A 16,449-nucleotide genomic window follows, 5' to 3' on the forward strand; every position below is an offset into this window, starting at 1 on the left:
AAGCTCCTACAGTATATCTTCGTGGCTCACTGAAATATTAATCGGGCCTGGAGCAAAAGCGGCAAAGCCACAAAAATCACATATACAGAAGCACATGTGAATGAATGAGCACACATTTACGGACACACACACACACACACATTGTTCAGGCCACAGGACTTGTATAATTCAGTGGCTCAGTGCTTTTGATATCTACTGACTGCATGGCTCACTGTGGAATATTGAGCCTCAGACATAACTTCCTCCCCAGAGACAATAGAGGAAACTGCAGAGCTCTTCTACCCTACTGCTGTTCACTGAACACAAAGCATACACACTTGAAAATGGTCCTCCTATATTTCACGCCACAGAATCAGTGTGTATTGCTTGTGTGTGCAATACACCATCTGGCATTACAGTTTTATGTTCTGAACAGTAATTAATTCAGTCACCCCAAAGGAGGCTCTGTGCAGTAACAAATAGAGATGTCAATAACCAGTCATGTAGGGATGACAAGCACAGACAAGAGTTCAGATTTGTGGTAAGCAATATTCCAATTTTGCTTGCAGCGGTTGCAGTTTCTGGACTTATGCTTTCCAAGACATGATTGAATTTGAATGTATTTTGTGGCATTTAAAGGTCAGTGCTTCTCATCGTATGTAAAAAATACTTATCTAAAAACATCCGAGATGGAACCACTTTAAGTTTTAAGCATTCTATATTGTCAAAATTCTCAGTTCACTTTTTAATTTGATTTGTTGTTGTTTTTTCCCTTCTTTTTCCTGCGTCTGATTGCACTGTAGACAAAGAGAGAACAAACTGCTGTACAGGGAAGTGAAAATGATGCAAAGTGCCAAAAAGAAGATGCCAGGACTTGTCAGTTTTAATGTCCTTAGCCATGCTGAGGCCAGCTTACTACGGCTGAGCTCTGTCGCTGCATGTGTCAGCTCATTCCAATCCAGTGTTTGTCATAAAGACAGCAGCACTCACAGATCCTGGCACTGTTTATGCACAGCCTAGTTTCCCACAAAGTTGGGAATGGAAAGAAAATCTCTACACTTACACACACCCACAATTGTACTTTGTACATTGCAGTGGGTAAATGTTCGTGTTTCTCTATGACAGCGGGATTACACACCTGATCAGGCCCACACTGCACCAGAAAGATCACTGCACAATGAAAAAAGGCAACAATAACAATATCAGTAACAATAAAAACACCTCTACACAGTCTTTTTTTCTTTTGATTTCTTCTTATATGCGCACCAGGCAGGATTAACCACAACAACTAATGATGCAGATCTCCATTAGTTTTCCTCTGCTAGTGCTGAAGCCCACTGGCTCCCAAGGGAAAGTGGATGGTGCTCGCTCAAAGGTGGATGAATCACTGGGGAAATTTGGGTACAGTTCTGACTTTCTTTAGCGCGCACACCCAAGCCGTTTGGGCAAATATAAGGGAGGAATTATATAACTACAACCGGAAACCGCAGAGACAACTGATATTTTAAGGGAATTAGCCACCAGGCATAACCTGAAATAAACATAACTATTTTTCTAAGGAGGACACAAGCACCAGCAGCAAACAGAAACTTCTCTGGGAACATCGAAAACGACACTTTCAAAGTAGTCTTGTAAGGTATCACGTTGCATAACATCTTCGGGGTCGTGTCGTGTCCACCCGCCGTACCAGCAGGACAAACACGCCGCATGAACTCTTAATGCCAGCGCCTCTTTAACCTAACGTGTCACCTGAACGCACCGCGACAATAACCGGATTACAATTTGGCTTCCCACAAAATGTCGAAATTCCCATCAAGTCGCTCTCTTTGCAGGTCTAATGAGTCATGACATTAACTGAGCCTAAGGTTGTTCCTCCCACGCCCCTCCAGCCCACTCCTCTCTTTATTTAAGGCGCTCCTCTGCTGCAACACTCAGAGCAGCAGGCGCACAGTCAGCGCAGCTCTCTCCTGCCGCCGCGGAGGGACGAGAGCTCCAGCTTTGTCACGTTTTCCCGGATTTACCCGTCAGCTCGTCACGATGAGACTTGTTCCAGTCGTGCTGGCGGTTACGGCTCTGTTGACAGGTAGGTGAAAGAGTTATGCCTTTCTTTTTATTCTGTTTTTTCACCCCTTTTTTGTTGAGTGCTGTGCAATAAGTTTCTTCAGGACCATGGACAGAGACGCCATCGATTCCTCAGATTCGCTACAAGCAAACTATTCGCTTATCAACCTATATGTTTAACACAGATACATTTTTTTTAATTATTCCAATGCAGGAAATCTTGCGCTTCCAGTTGGTAAAGAAGAGCAGAGAGAGGATGTGGTATGTTTTTCGATTCGTTGCTTTTTAATCAAAGCATTTTCTGTGCAAAGATCTATATTGTTATTTAGCTCATTTGATTTTTCCAGGTAACACGATGTTTGGTTGAAGTTCTGTCCAAAGCTCTCTCCAAACCGGACTCTCAGGTCGATCAGCAATGCAAAGACATCATCCAAGCAGGTCTGTGGCACAAATGATCGGTTGGATAATTCCAGGATTGTTATTATTATTTATTTTTTTAACCTTCAGACGGGTAAAACAGCACTCAGAGCGCAAGTGAGAAGCTTAAAGCTTTGAGCAGGTATAAAATCAGGCAGCATTACATTAAAAATGATCATAGTTTTCACATGACTTCTCTAAAAAAAAGTAGTGCTGATTTCCTCAGATCATTATTCTTTTGATCTAAAGGTTAAAATTCCTCTACAAATCCATCATAACTTGCACCTGTGTAGCTCTTTGTGGATTGTTTATAATATTTCTTTTGCTCTGTCACAGGTATTATACATGCCCCGTTGGACAAGAAGAGTGGGGATGGCTCAGTAACTCATGAAGAGATAGTCAAAGTTCACGCAGAGCCAGTGGCAAAGGCAGCAGATGTGAAAGACATCGAGGAACTCCTGAAGTCTGTGGAAGAAAAAAGAGAAAACCCAGAAGATGAGCGCAGCCAAGAATCCTGGAGTCTGGGTGATGAGAAGGACAAGAGACATGAGAACGATGTGGAAGAAGAACGGGAGAAGAGGAGCAGCTGGAGGCCTGGAAGATTCCACCAAAGAAGGCACAAACGAGGAGAGGAAGAAGAGGATGGCGAGCGCAGCCAAGAGAGTTGGGGAGTAGATGAAAAGAGGTCAGACGATGAGGAAGAGGAAGATGAAGACAGAGAGAAGAGGAACTGGAGGCCTGGAAGATACCACCAAAGAAAACACAAACGAGATGAGGAACCTCTAGGAGAAAACGAGGTAGATGAGGACCGTAGCCAAGAGCGCTGGGAAGCAGACAAAAGGCACGGGGATGAGAATGAGGAGGAGAGATACAAACGCATTTGGAAACCTACACATCGCTATCATCACAAGAAAACACCCCACAAACGCAGCAATGAGCCATCAGAGGGCGAGGAAGATGGAGAACGTAGCCAGGAGTACTGGGATTTTGATGCCGGAAGAGATAAGAGGAACTGGAGACCTGGCAGGTACCACCAGAGGAGACACAAACGAGATGAAGAGCTGTCAGAAGAAGCCAAAGAGGAGCCAGAAGAAGAACGCAGTCAGGAAGACTGGGATTTTGACACTGGAAGGGAGAAGAGAGAATGGCGGCCTGGCAGGTACCACCAGAGGAGACACAAACGAGATGAGGAGCTGTCAGATGAAGCTAGGGACGAACCGGATGATGAACGCAGCCAAGAAGACTGGGATTTTGACACTGGAAGAGAGAGGAGGAACTGGAGGCCTGGCAGGTACCACCAGAGGAGACACAAACGAGATGAGGAGCTGTCAGATGAAACTAGGGACGAACCGGATGATGAACGCAGCCAAGAAGACTGGGATTTTGACACTGGAAGAGAGAGGAGGAACTGGAGGCCCGGCAGGTACCACCAGAGGAGACACAAACGGGATGAAGAGCTGTCAGATGAAGTTAGGGATGAACCGGATGAAGAACGCAGCCAAGAATACTGGGATTTTGATACTGGAAAAGAGAAGAGAAACTGGAGACCCGGCAGGTACCACCAAAAGAAACACAAACGAGATGAGGAGCTCACAGAAGAAGACGCGGAGGCGGCAAAGGACAGAGACGCAGCTTTGAGGTACTTCAAATATTTTTTTCACATCAAACGACTTCTACTGTTAAGTGTCGCAGGTTCATTGCCTGCAATCTGGAGCACAAAATACTGCAGATTACTGTAAGAACAGAGAATAAAAGCCAAATCTCACAAATGAAACATGTGCTGCCATAAAAAACGAATAAATAAGAAGAAGTTGGTAAAAATCTAACCATTTTTCAGATATCTTGCTGAGAAGCGCAATCCCTGGATTTACCGAGGCTTCTACCACCCAGCCTGGTTTAAAAGGGATTCAGAAGAACACACTGCAACCTCAAACAAGGTAAGCATGAGGTTGTGACAATACAGCGTTTGACTGAAGATAATCAAATGCATATGACTGCTCTGTGTGCTACATCAAAGAGCGCTTAGTTTTGACATTTTTCAACAGAATGTTACTTCACCCAGTCTGAAGTCACTGTATATTTTTGTAGACACATAATGTGTTTTTTTTCCCCTTTTTGTCTGTTCAGATGGATGAACTGACCAAGTTGCTGAGCTATAAGATAAACCAGCTGGCTAACCACTCTCCTCAAGAGGAGGCAATGAGGAGCTCACAGCAGAGAGCACTTACACCACAGGAGGTACAAAAAAAAAAAAAAACAACAACTATAAAAGGCTGCATTCACAAGTGCAAAAAAAAAGTGTTTTATGCCACTGATGAAGACTGAAAATTAGTCTTGGAATCACGTCTGTCACTTATACTGATGATCAGAAGGGTTCAGACAACAAACAGATAATTTAATATTACAAAAAGTCAGTTCATCCAAAAAACGCAAACTGATAAAAAAACCCACACTGCACTCTGCAGCTGTTTCTGTAAACTATTTGCACCACATTTAGCTGACCTAGTAAAACCACGGAGCGCATCACACACCTCCACCGCACCGCTTCACGAGGAGAAAAAGCAGCTCGTCTCATTAGGGACATCTCTAGCCTGCACCGTGATCCTGGGATTTATCCTTCAAAAAGCTCAACGCATCTGTGCAAATGCACATCAAGAACCGCCCCTTGTGAGCATGTCCTCAAAACATAAAGGAGAATCTAACCAGTGCATTCATGAGCAGCGACTCGTCTGGCTTGCTTTGAATCTGCGTGCTGACTTCCTCACAGCGCTTCTTTCTTTTTTTTTGCTCTCCCTGGACCAGCGTTTTATGAGTGCTGCAGTAATCACAGTAAGAACCACATGACTGCAGCTTCTCAGAGCAAACAAAGTAATAATATACCCATTAAAAAAAAAAAGAACTAGAGCCTACAGAGACCTCCCTGTCTTTGAAGCAGAAAAACAAATTAGGGAGGCGATGGCATAATGATTTATTAGTTCTTCAGCAATGCAACTACAAGCATGACGAGGGACTAGTTAACCTAAATGACCAATTACAATATTTTATTTGAAGCAGGCACAGGGTGGCGGGGGAAATAGAAGGAAATGTATGATCATTCAGTCCTGATTTCTATTCCAAATGTGATGCTGTTCCAGCAGGAAATGTTGGTAATGTGTTAATCTGTGTTTTTCAGGAGAAAGAGCTACAGAACCTGGCAGCGATGGATATGGAGTTGCAGAAAATTGCAGCCAAGTTGCATGAAAACACTGCATAACTGAAAAAAAAAAAAAAAAAGTTGCAATTTTACTGTATGTCTCCCAGTTTAGTGTGCTTGCAGTGTTAAAATGAAGAAAAAAAACAACAACCCTGGAGCCTTGCCAAAGCATTTTAGCTGAGTTTTCGTTTTTGTGATATTTTGATGTTATCAAATCAAACAGCATGGGAATGGCTTGGATGTTTATATTCAGAGAAATGTAAAAACAATATATACATATATGAGATCATAATTACTTAAATGTGTTCTGCAGAGTTTGTTCTGACTGCACTCAATAAACAGTTATTCTGGGACCAAACCAACATCTCTCCTTTATTTATTGAAGAAAAAACGTGGTCACACATTTGGTTCTTTTAGTACTTCTTTTTAATGTGCAGGTAGAAATGTAGCCCGCAGTAAAGCTGCATCAGCAACTGTTTCATAAAACAAATGGCAATTTCTGCAAGAATAACAAAATAAAATAAAAGCAAGTTATAACGTAGAATCTGGAAAGCATAAAAAAAAAAAAAAACTTTTACTTGTCTCAGGACAAAAACAACCAAAGCTGTTACTCTCGACACACAAACTATAAACTGGCTAACAATTTACTCCTCATCTCCACTGATGTGAGCACACCCGGCAGGAAAAAGTGTTCTGATGAATACAAACCAGACACTCGGTCTCCCCTTACTACTGATGGTGTCAAATCAGTTCAACAGCACAGGAGGAAAAAAAATCCCTACAGGCCTCTGGGAATGTGCCCTTAAAAAGATTTGATGCTTCTGTATTTGTTTATCCCTCCGTGTCTTCCAGTTTCTGTCTCTTTGGCGCTGGTTCTTCAGCTTGCTTAGAGCCTGCAGGTTTCGAGTGGTCCGTGGCAACGGTCGTCCCTGAGAGGAGGTAGCCCCCGCCCCCGCTCATTAGTAGCAGAGGATGTGTCCTGTCAGGCAACACCTAGGGACCAAACAGAGTCTCAGTCAGGAGACATTAACTCTGCAAGAATGGTTAGAGGGTGAATAACACTTTGGTCCTGAGAGTCTGCAAACATGCATTTATCTAGTTGCTGCTGCTTAGTATCCAATTCTGTAAGAAGCAATAGGAATGAAAAGGAATGCAAAATAAAGAAAAACAAAAGTAGGGAGTCTAATAATTTATCAAGAGCAGTGGCAATTAATGTAATGTAGTGATGCTCCCAAATGTAGAAGGATTTTATAAGTTAGTCCAAAGTAAAGTGTTTAGAAATAAAAGAAGCTTCAACAGGGATAATCAGCAACATCCCCGTGTTCTAATTAATTCAATGCTTGCAGTTTCTAAGCGGAGAATTAGATTCTTTTCTGGATTGTGTCATTACACATTGTGAATACTTATGGTTAAGCAATAGATCCTGGTGGGACAACAACCAATGAATCGAAAGATAATAATCCACAATTATTAATTTGGGCAAATATATTGGGCCACACCTCTTCATCTTTGAATAAAGGTGTCCCATGTCCACATGTGTATAAAAATCAAGCACCTAGCCATGCAGTCTGCATTTACAGACATTTGTGAAAGATCGGGTCCATCTACACAGTGTTTCAAAAGGTCTCAACGTTTATACATCGCTGCTATCATCAATTTGAGCACGACACTGTAACAGGATGTTATCGCAGCAAAAAGTTTGGGAAATTTATTTCTTGTTCGGCTGTAAGTGTGAAAATATTTACAAACCAAAGCAATTCAGCCACAAAGTGGAAGTCCATGTAACATTACAGACTGCTTAGGCAGACAGTGTTAAAAAAGCCTGGAGTTCCAAACCTCCTCTGACATAAACATCAGCACAAAACTGTGTGCTGGGAGCTCCAGGGCATGGATTTCCATAACCGAGCAAATGAGCTTCACATCACCAAGCACAATACCAGCGGAGAGGTATAAAGGTGCCAACACTGGACTCTGGAGCAGTGTTCTGTACAGTGACAAATCACACTTTGCTATCTGGTGGTCTGATGGGTGGGTTTGGGCTCCCTGCCTGTCTGTTTTGTTAAATTTGTAAAGTGTGGTAGAATAATAATAATGCCATGGGGTTGTTTTCCTGGATTGGCCTGCCCCTCTTTGTTCCAGTAAAGGAAAAGCTGGAATGACCCTTTTCTGTTGCAGCATGATTGTGCCCCAGTGCAGAAAGCAAAGTCCATAAAGGTACGGCTGGATGAGATTAGTGTGGAAAACTTCAATGGCCTGCGTAGAAGCCTGAACTCAAGCTCACTAAACACCTTTAACGTGATCTAGTATGAAAACTATGGGTCAGGCCCTCACGTTGAACATCAATATCTGAGCTCACAAATCTTCTGGATGAGAGGGCAGCAGTTCCCACAGACACACTCCCAAATCTTCTTTAAACTCGGTTTTTATTGTTACCATCTACTTTTTTAGTACCTGCTCAGTTGGGGGTCCAAGCGGTATGAGTCAATGGGAAAGTGTAATGTCAACTCTGTATGCCACAGACTATCCAGTCAGCGGCAGCACTTAATTAGTCATGAGAGCAATTCCTTCACAAAAATCAAAATAATAACAAAAAAAAGTAGCAGTTGAGTCGAGTTGAGCAGAGCCGATGCTAATGGAAAAGAGGTAATTGTCTAGTTAACCTAAACAGTGATAAAGCAGTTAGCTGTGCTGATTTGAGTAATTATTCCCTGTTGCTTGTTGACTATGAGCCACCTTCATTATACTTTGATTATAGAATAGCTTCAAATGCAAAAAAACAGAAAGCACACACAGTGCAGAGTCCAAATATTTACCTGGTAATGTCTCAGCCAGGTGTCTGTGAGTCTGAGGTTGACTGTGCCGCCACATTCCTTGAGTTTCTTGAAGCACTCTATGAGAGGCTGCGGAAATCAACATAGAAAATATGACAGATTGCTCTTTCTAGCAACATGGGCATGAAGGAAGTTAATAAGTTCAAGCAACCTCTTGGCGGTGATAATGCCCATTGCATTCATGTGGTATGGCAGCCCCCCCCATTGGATGTCTAACCAATACAAGCCTGACTACAGTGGCAACTAATGAGAGATCTCACTTATTAGCTTTGTTCCGTACGGGACATGGAAGATCTTACCTCTATATACTGGGAATAAACTACAAAAGGCCTGGAGGGTGAGAGGAATTTGAGCAGGCCCAAAAGGACGGGACAGGGGTGAAACCGGCTCGATATAACCAGCCTGCAGGTGAAGAAGAGAGAGATGATTAGGCAAACAAGCCTAGTATGAAATACACTGTCAGCTGTACAGGAAATGCGTAGGTAGGCAATACAGCAATTCAGTAACTAATGCTGCATGCAAGACATTAACGCAAGACTCAAGGATTTATTACCTTCCTGTAATAGACATTCGTACTATATTTCAGAAAGCTGAATGAGACAGCGAGTCAAAAAGGGTGATTTAGGACAATGTGATTATCATAAAGCAGCAGTGATTTAGAGGGGAATCAATAGGGAAACAAGCTCAACACTTGTATTCCAGTCTCAGATGTCACCTTGATAACAATTTATCCATCAGTCACAAAACAACTATAAGGCGTTCTTCACTTTATATGAGAGGAAGCTGCTGAGCAATCAATTTACTTACCCCGTAAAGGGCAATGTACAATAGTCAATATGTGTGTGCTCAGAAGAAACAAATAATTTCTAATGACTTTTATGGAGATAGTTAATGACACTATAATCATTCATAAATTTCTCATCCCTGTGATCTACTGTAATTGCTTCTTTTTTTTTTTCTTTTTTAAATGACCTGGTTGAATATGGAGTAATTTTTAAAAAGGCAGAGCCGGAGCGGAGAGAGGTGGATGTTAGAAAGAGCGGGATGAGAGACAGAAATGTCGATGTAGGAATAAAATCAGACACCAACCCGTCGGCATTCCTTCCTTTCAGCAGGGCGGCGGTAGCTGCCAGCTTCCTCTGCTTCTCCTCTAGTCTCAGCTTTTTCACCTGAGCCTGTAGAAAACAAACAAACCCTGAGGTCAGGAAACCATATGATAGTATGTGTACTGTTGAGAGTCATCAATGATGTGTCAGCATCATTGATGACTGTATCCAGTTGTTTAGTGATGATATATTACCCGTCCAATAATACTATTTATGCTGCCTTTTAACTTTGGCCCTGTCAACAAATGCTACTGTCATCCTTGTTCGTTTGTTTTTTTAAATAGTTTTAAGACTTCATGTGTTTTTACATCCATTGTTTTTTGGTTATGGTCTGAATTAGTAGATGAGTATTTAGACATGTAGTTTTTTTGTGTGTTTTAGTTTCTTTTCACTCAGCTAATCCTCCAAGTGAACCAAAGGTGCCACCACAAACCACATGAGAACGAGACAATAACATGGAAAATTCATCCCTCATACTTTTATGTATTAATACACATCTATGTTATGTATTAATAGTACAGCCGAGAATGCAATCCATACATGGCTACAGAAACGACTCAATCTTGCAGTGTGCCCTTGCGAGTTGGGTCGGATCACGTTGTCACCATAAAGAAACTGCTCTGGAATTAGTTTGGAACTGAGACCACCTCCTCCAAAGGGTCTCCGTATGATTGCTTTAGTCTGCACACGAGCATGATTACAGTGTCCACATCTGTACTGATTAACTGCACCAAAGAGGAATACTGTCCAGCCAACAGAATTTTTATTATGCAACTTACGCAACCAAGCATGCAGTGCCATAATATTGTGCTGTGGATGGAAACTCTAACTGTCATCTAACTTAACTTCACCAACCTTCAAAAACCTTACCGGCACTTATTTACTCATGTTCCTTTTTTGAGTCCAAAGTGACAGGAGGCTGGTATATTTTTGTTTTTTAGGACATGAATCATCTTTAGATGTCGAGTACCTCACTAGCTTAATGATAACTACTGCTAAATCTGCACACCCATACATATCTTCTTTGCCATGAAAACATGGAAGCCACATTTGACTGTCTGTGCAACTTCTATGAAGTCAGAGTAGCAACTTCATAGCAGCATAAAGAATTGGGAGTATTTACTCTAAATGGTGCATCTGTGTTTGCTTCCTTTTATGACGTGAGACTAGCAGGCTAGCTCCTGTTCCTGATGACAACAAAACTAAGAGGATTGAGGGGGAAAAAGGAAAATGCATGAACGCTGGACACACCTTGGCTTCTTTGAGTTTATCCTTCTCCGTTTTCTCCACGTCCTGACCAGCATCATCACCAGTGTTGGTCACCATGCTCTCCTCCTCTGGAGTGCCTTGCTCTTCTGCCTCAGGCTGGTTTTGCTTCTTCTCTGCAGCCAAGTTCAACTGCTTTTCATGAGTATTCTCTGAAATGATAAATCTTTGTCAGCGTAACATTGAACACCATAAAGTATGATTCAGTCTCTTGAATCATACTTTACGGGTCAAGTTAGATTTAGGTTATTGTTTTACTTTCTGAACTACTGAATTAAACGTTTTCTGTATGCTCACGTGAACAAATGAAGATCAAACGGAAGAGAGAAGCTATACTTCTACATCTGAAACTAAAGGGGTGTAACTATCTTGAAAAGACTGTTAAAAAAAAAAAAAAAGGCGAGTTTTACCAGCAGTGGGGTCTTTGGCACTGGTGTCCAGAGTTCCTGCCAAGAGAGCGTTGACGTGGCAGATGGGAAACTCATGCAGCGTGTCGTGAAAATGCGCAGGAAAGCCAAAATTCTCCACTCCCGCCCGCACTGGCCCACCCCCTGGGTACATTTGGATCACTGATCCGTAGCCTGGATGAGGAGGAAGCAAAGAGTATTTATTCAAAAGATCAAGGAAAAGATGTGTGCAAGAAGAACAAAACAAACAAGAAAAAAACCTTAATAACTGCACAGAGAAGAAGAAACTTGCCTCCCATTCTTTCCATGATGGATCCCAGTACAAGCCCAGCACAAGTCTCAAACACCAACACCTTACTGCCAGCGTGGATGTTCGCCAGAGTTAGCATCTGGGCAAGTGTGTCATACCGCAGGTGGCTGCGGCACATGGAAATATTTGTTTCATGTAGACATCTTACAGCTATTTAAAGAAAACACACTTACTCATAATTCATGTGCTGACTCACCAGATCTTCCCTGGTTCGCGGCCGTGGTACATCATAGCCAGGATGCGACAGGACGGTTTTAGAATCATCACCGTATTTTCATACCTGCAAAAGACGGGAACAACCGATAACACTAATTAAAACACAGCTCGTTAAATAACAGTCCAGAACAGGCTGTGGCTGTATCATCATAAGTGACTCACTTTTTCTTCTTCTTCTTGATGTATTTAACCTGGGAATACTCAGTCTTATCTCCGAAAGTGGCGTGGTTATCTACGAGCTTCTTAATGATGTCCTGTGATGACCAAACACACATACAGTCGCTCGTCTCACTTTATGTTGGAATACAGCAATTTAATTAAATCCTAAAAACACAATGTTCCCACGAAAAGACAAAAACACAATGTGTTCTGTCTCTTTATTTTCCTACAACTTTGCTATCATGTATGCGGGACTCAACGCCAAGCCTGTTGGTTCCCATTTAAGATGTGCAACCACTAAAATCTATTTTAAATAAATATGTCATATGTTTAACTGCTTGTTTACACAAGTCTCTAAAGCAGTAACTCATTTAGATGTGTACTGTGCTAAAGTCTTATGCCACCCCCTATTTCTTTACATTGTGCTAGGAAAATGGGGGAAAAGGTGCAGCACTTTATTGAAAAATCTTCAAGCATACATGAAAATACTATATATATATAAATCAGAAATCGACAATTCTAATGACCAGCCTCAACTCTCTTAGGCAGCTTTCTTGCAATGTCTTTAAGTAGTCTTCAGGAACAGTTCTCCAGGCTTCTTGAAGGACATTCAAAGCTTTTCTTTGGACCTTGACTGCCCTTTGTCCCCTTGTCTGTCATGATGATCCCACACCAACAAAGTTGAGGTGCAGGCCATGACTGATAGTCTTCCATTCTTTGCATTTCTATCCAGGTTACTTCACTGGCACTATGTTTGGGATCCTTATCAAAATGAAGCTGCTGCAAATCAGATGTTTTCCAGGTGGTAATAGATGGTGGATCAATATCTGATAGTAATTTTCTGTGTTCCTAATTCCATCAGTTTTGCCAAGATCCTCAACACTACTGGCTGAAATGCAGTCCCAAACCATGACAGAGCCTCCACTGTGTTTTACAGATGGCCATAAACACTCCGTGCTGTACCACTCACCTGATCTATTCTGTTCTTATTTAGGAATATCAGGATTCATCGTTCCATGAGACTTATCGCCATGGATTCTCAGTGCAGTTCTTCTGTAATTTGGCATTCACAAATTAGAAGTGGACTTGTGAGATTTCGTTAAGGAAGTATTTCCTTCTGTAAAAATAGCTGCTGTTCCACTGAGATCATTTCTGATGAGGCTTCAGTAAACAGTGAAAGGATCAGCTGAATGGCCAAATGAATCTCTCAGGTCCCGTGTCATGACTTTACAGGATTTGTTCCCATTTCTTTATGACATGACTTTCACATAATGTTCATTGGCTTTAGATAGTTTTTCAGGTCTGCCTAGCTCTTAAGGCATCCCCTTGTTGGTGCAAAAGTACTATTATCAGTATTAACCGAGTTACCTTCTGTATTTTTCATATATTCAATTAAAGTCATCAATTAGAGATACTGGTCAACATTGGTTTTCCATCCAATTTGCAATGAAAAAAAAAGTATTTTTTTACCATCACTCTGTAAGATAACAACTATAGGCAGTACTCTGACACATTTAAATGTGAAATTGTAAAGTTTCACATGTACCTGACCCTTCAGACCTTTCTCTTTAAGAGCCTCAATGTCATCCCTGGTCAGCTTCTGTGATTTGCCATCGTCAACAATGTTTCTGTTGTCTGTACCTGCCTCCACTGCATCTGGGAGGCACAAACAAGCACACAAAGACACTACTGTAAGTAAAAGGTTATAGGCGGTAGAAAGTCTATGACATATTTATTTGGGTATAGAAGGTGGTCGTCACAAGTCCAAATGCAACTGGTAGCATAAAAGAGTCAGTTGTATATCTGAAAATATGAAAAAGACTTAAGATTTAACAGCAGGTTACACACCAAGGGGGCTTGCAGTGTCCTTGAGCTCATGTGGCTTTAGATTTCCTCCAGACAAAATTTCAAATGTGGTGCTGTACAGCTGTCCCACTGCATTATCGAGGAAGATCCACTGCTTCTCAAAAATCACCTTTCTAAGAGAGACAGAAAGAGCAGTTTGTTAGTATAATCTGCATAATACATCTCACTGCACACATGCTTTGATCTGAAAATAACAAATGAACACAAAAGCATCTTATGTGAGCTAATCCTCAGTCTGTGCTTCTCGTAAAAATATTATGATCAGCACAAATTCAGTGAAGTATTTAAGGTGGTTAAAATGCTTCTATCTTCCTTTAAAGCTGTCAACTTACTTCCTCGGCTGAATCTGCACAGCTTTGAAGATTTCCCCTCGTTTCAACACAACGTAGTCACCCTCTTTAATTCTGTACTGATTATCATCGTCTCCGTTGTCCGCCATAACGAAGCTCATAAACGAGCTAACTAGCTCAGCTGAACGATAAATGTTTTTCTCAGCTAATGATTCGGGGTCTTCGCTGTCAAGGCACAGTTCAAAAAGGCACTACACTACCCTGCATAAATAGCAAAATATCCCAAATTAATATTTCCACGTGTTAGCTTTCACTTCTCTAGCTTCTCAGGACGGCTAAACGAAAGCAGAGTGCTGCTGGTGCCATGCTTCGACTTACTTGCCTGTGATTGGCTGGTTAGACATCGACGAGCTCGCTAGCCAATAGGAGGGTATAGAGTGAATAGAAGTGCGCTAAGTTTAACTTTAGAGTTCAGAATAATCGATATCATGGGTACGGGGAGGGGAAAAGGTGATCTTTCCCGAGAAAACGGCTTCATAGCGGGACTTAAAGAAGCATTGGAACACAATAATGCAAAATTATATTCTGTATATATAACGTGTTAATCTTTAGAGAACATTATGTGCAACATGGACGAATTTTATGATACTTATAGCAAATAAGGTCTTCTTCTCGTCATATCTATGCTTTTTATTATCTGTGACAATCGCGGTGGTGCTGTTTTTGGAATAAGCTGCCTGCTAACCGGAGATCAGTTACATCTGTGACTAAAAATAGACTCAACATCTTTTTAAAAAAATGTTATATTTTGCTGTCACTGCCTTAATGCGTTGTAAAACTACATAGGTATTTTTGTCTTTTGTGTTAAGCACATTGAGTTTACACAGAATGACATATGCTGCATAAAGCTGTTGCCAATTCCAGTTAAATCTGGCAAAATATCTGTCTGTTTTTGTATACTATCAGCTTAGAGCATTACAGTATAAAGTCGGGAGAAATCAAATATCACTGAAATACACTGAAAACTATTGTAATTTTTTGCTTTAATAATATGCTGACATTTGACATTTACTGAAGTCATGAATCCCCCGTCCCACAAACTTAAAGGCCCATTTCAGTTTCCAGTCCAACGCAACCATGTGGTTGTTCACATTAGTGGAGGACTTGATTGTTGTTCTAATAATAGCATGTAGAAACTTGTAGAAAGATTTTTCCAGATCTGTGCAAATCTATTCCTCTGCAAGGCTTAAGATGCTTCCTTCAGGTGTTTATTTAAAACAAACAGACACTACCTTAACCGTAAAGCAGAGTGGACGCAGCATCAAGTCAGTGATATGTTTTGGCTACAGGATTTAAAAAAAAAAAAAAAAAAAAAAATCAAAAATGGGTTTTCCCAATAAACATAATCCCAAACGTACTTCTAAAACTGTGGCAAAATGTTTTGAGGTTAACATATTGAAGTGGCTGTAAAGGCCTGGCTTGAAGGCAAGAGAAGATTTGGGGTGATTGTTGACCAGCATTGTGCTAGTACTACTGTTGGCTGCAGACGGACGAGGAGGAGAAGAAGGGGAAGGCATGTTCGGAGGTGGCGAGAAAGAAGGATTGTGGAGCTGAGAGTAGGGATTTTGAATGTAGGGACTAAGACTTTCTGATATGATGGATGTAGTTAAGGAGGACAAGCAGAGAGTTGGTTTTAGAGCAGGGGTGGGCAACTCCAGGTCTCGAGGGCCAGTGTCCCTGCAGGTTTTAGATGTGTCCTTGAACCAACACGGCTGATTTAAATGGTTAAATTAGCTCCTCAACATGTCCTGAAGTTATCCAGAGGCCTGGTAATGAACTAATCACTAATGTGGGGCGATCTTGGCTCAAGAGTTTGGTGTTCGCCTTGTAATCGGAAGGTTGCCGGTCTCGGTCGTTGTGTCCTTGGGCAAGACACTTTACCCGTTGCCTACTGGTGGTGGTCAGAGGGCCCGGTGGCGCCAGTGTCCGGCAGCCTCACCTATGCCAGTGCGCCCCAAGGTGGCTGTGGCTACAATGTAGCTTGCCATCACCAGTGTGTGAATGTGTGTGTGAATGGGTGGATGACTGGATGTGTAAAGCGCTTTGGGGTCTTTATGGACTAGTAAAGCGCTATACAAATACAGGCCATTTACCAATCACGTGATTCAGGTGTGTTGACCCAAGGTGAGATCTAAAACCTGCAGGACACTGGAATTGCCCACCCTTGTTTTAGAGAAAGGATGCAAGAAATGCAAGAAAGGGAGGGATGGAGGCGGATAATTCGCTGTAGCGAGCCCTACTGGGAGCGACTGAAACATGCAATCAAAAATGTGCAAGCGATTTGGATT

The 16,449-nt window shown here is 41.8% G+C and overlaps 2 protein-coding genes across 2 annotated transcripts; one reads left to right on the forward strand and one right to left on the reverse strand.

Moving 5' to 3' along the window:
- Positions 1-1,739: 1,739 nt before the first annotated feature.
- On the forward strand, positions 1,740-6,176 carry chgb (chromogranin B). The gene is made up of 7 exons (XM_086263791.1): positions 1,740-2,062; positions 2,255-2,301; positions 2,388-2,478; positions 2,794-4,096; positions 4,295-4,394; positions 4,585-4,695; positions 5,630-6,176. Exons 1-7 carry the CDS (start codon positions 2,017-2,019, stop codon positions 5,708-5,710), a joined length of 1,779 nt encoding a protein of 592 aa, XP_086119917.1. The 5' UTR covers positions 1,740-2,016; the 3' UTR covers positions 5,711-6,176.
- On the reverse strand, positions 5,699-14,476 carry trmt6 (tRNA methyltransferase 6 non-catalytic subunit). The gene is made up of 12 exons (XM_086263792.1): positions 14,144-14,476; positions 13,794-13,924; positions 13,492-13,601; positions 11,949-12,040; positions 11,767-11,850; positions 11,553-11,677; positions 11,264-11,434; positions 10,839-11,005; positions 9,571-9,656; positions 8,781-8,883; positions 8,464-8,550; positions 5,699-6,643 (listed from the first exon to the last, which is right to left on the reverse strand). The coding sequence occupies exons 1-12, from the start codon at positions 14,260-14,262 to the stop codon at positions 6,482-6,484; spliced, it is 1,437 nt and encodes a 478-aa protein (XP_086119918.1). The 5' UTR covers positions 14,263-14,476; the 3' UTR covers positions 5,699-6,481.
- Positions 14,477-16,449: the final 1,973 nt, after the last annotated feature.

The sequence above is a fragment of the Aulonocara sp. 'chitande type north' Nkhata Bay genome, linkage group LG15, assembly GCF_057382095.1.
Source record: "Aulonocara sp. 'chitande type north' Nkhata Bay isolate Kocher_YH1m ecotype deep benthic linkage group LG15, A_spYH_male_GT1.1, whole genome shotgun sequence".
In the NCBI taxonomy this organism is placed as follows: Eukaryota; Metazoa; Chordata; class Actinopteri; order Cichliformes; family Cichlidae; genus Aulonocara; species Aulonocara sp. 'chitande type north' Nkhata Bay.

Bases quoted from the DNA above. Each gene is read 5' to 3' on its own strand.
- chgb (XM_086263791.1), top strand. From the start codon at position 2,017: ATGAGACTTGTTCCAGTCGTGCTGGCGGTTACGGCTCTGTTGACAG. The intron at 2,063-2,254 runs GTAGGTGAAAGA...ATTCCAATGCAG, and splicing joins GGTTACGGCTCTGTTGACAG to GAAATCTTGCGCTTCCAGTT. The intron at 4,696-5,629 runs GTACAAAAAAAA...TGTGTTTTTCAG, and splicing joins GAGCACTTACACCACAGGAG to GAGAAAGAGCTACAGAACCT.
- trmt6 (XM_086263792.1), bottom strand. From the start codon at position 14,262: ATGAGCTTCGTTATGGCGGACAACGGAGACGATGATAATCAGTACAGA. The intron at 11,851-11,948 runs GTGAGTCACTTA...CGTCTTTTGCAG, and splicing joins ATCAAGAAGAAGAAGAAAAA to GTATGAAAATACGGTGATGA. The intron at 8,551-8,780 runs GTAAGATCTTCC...TGATTTCCGCAG, and splicing joins TTTATTCCCAGTATATAGAG to CCTCTCATAGAGTGCTTCAA.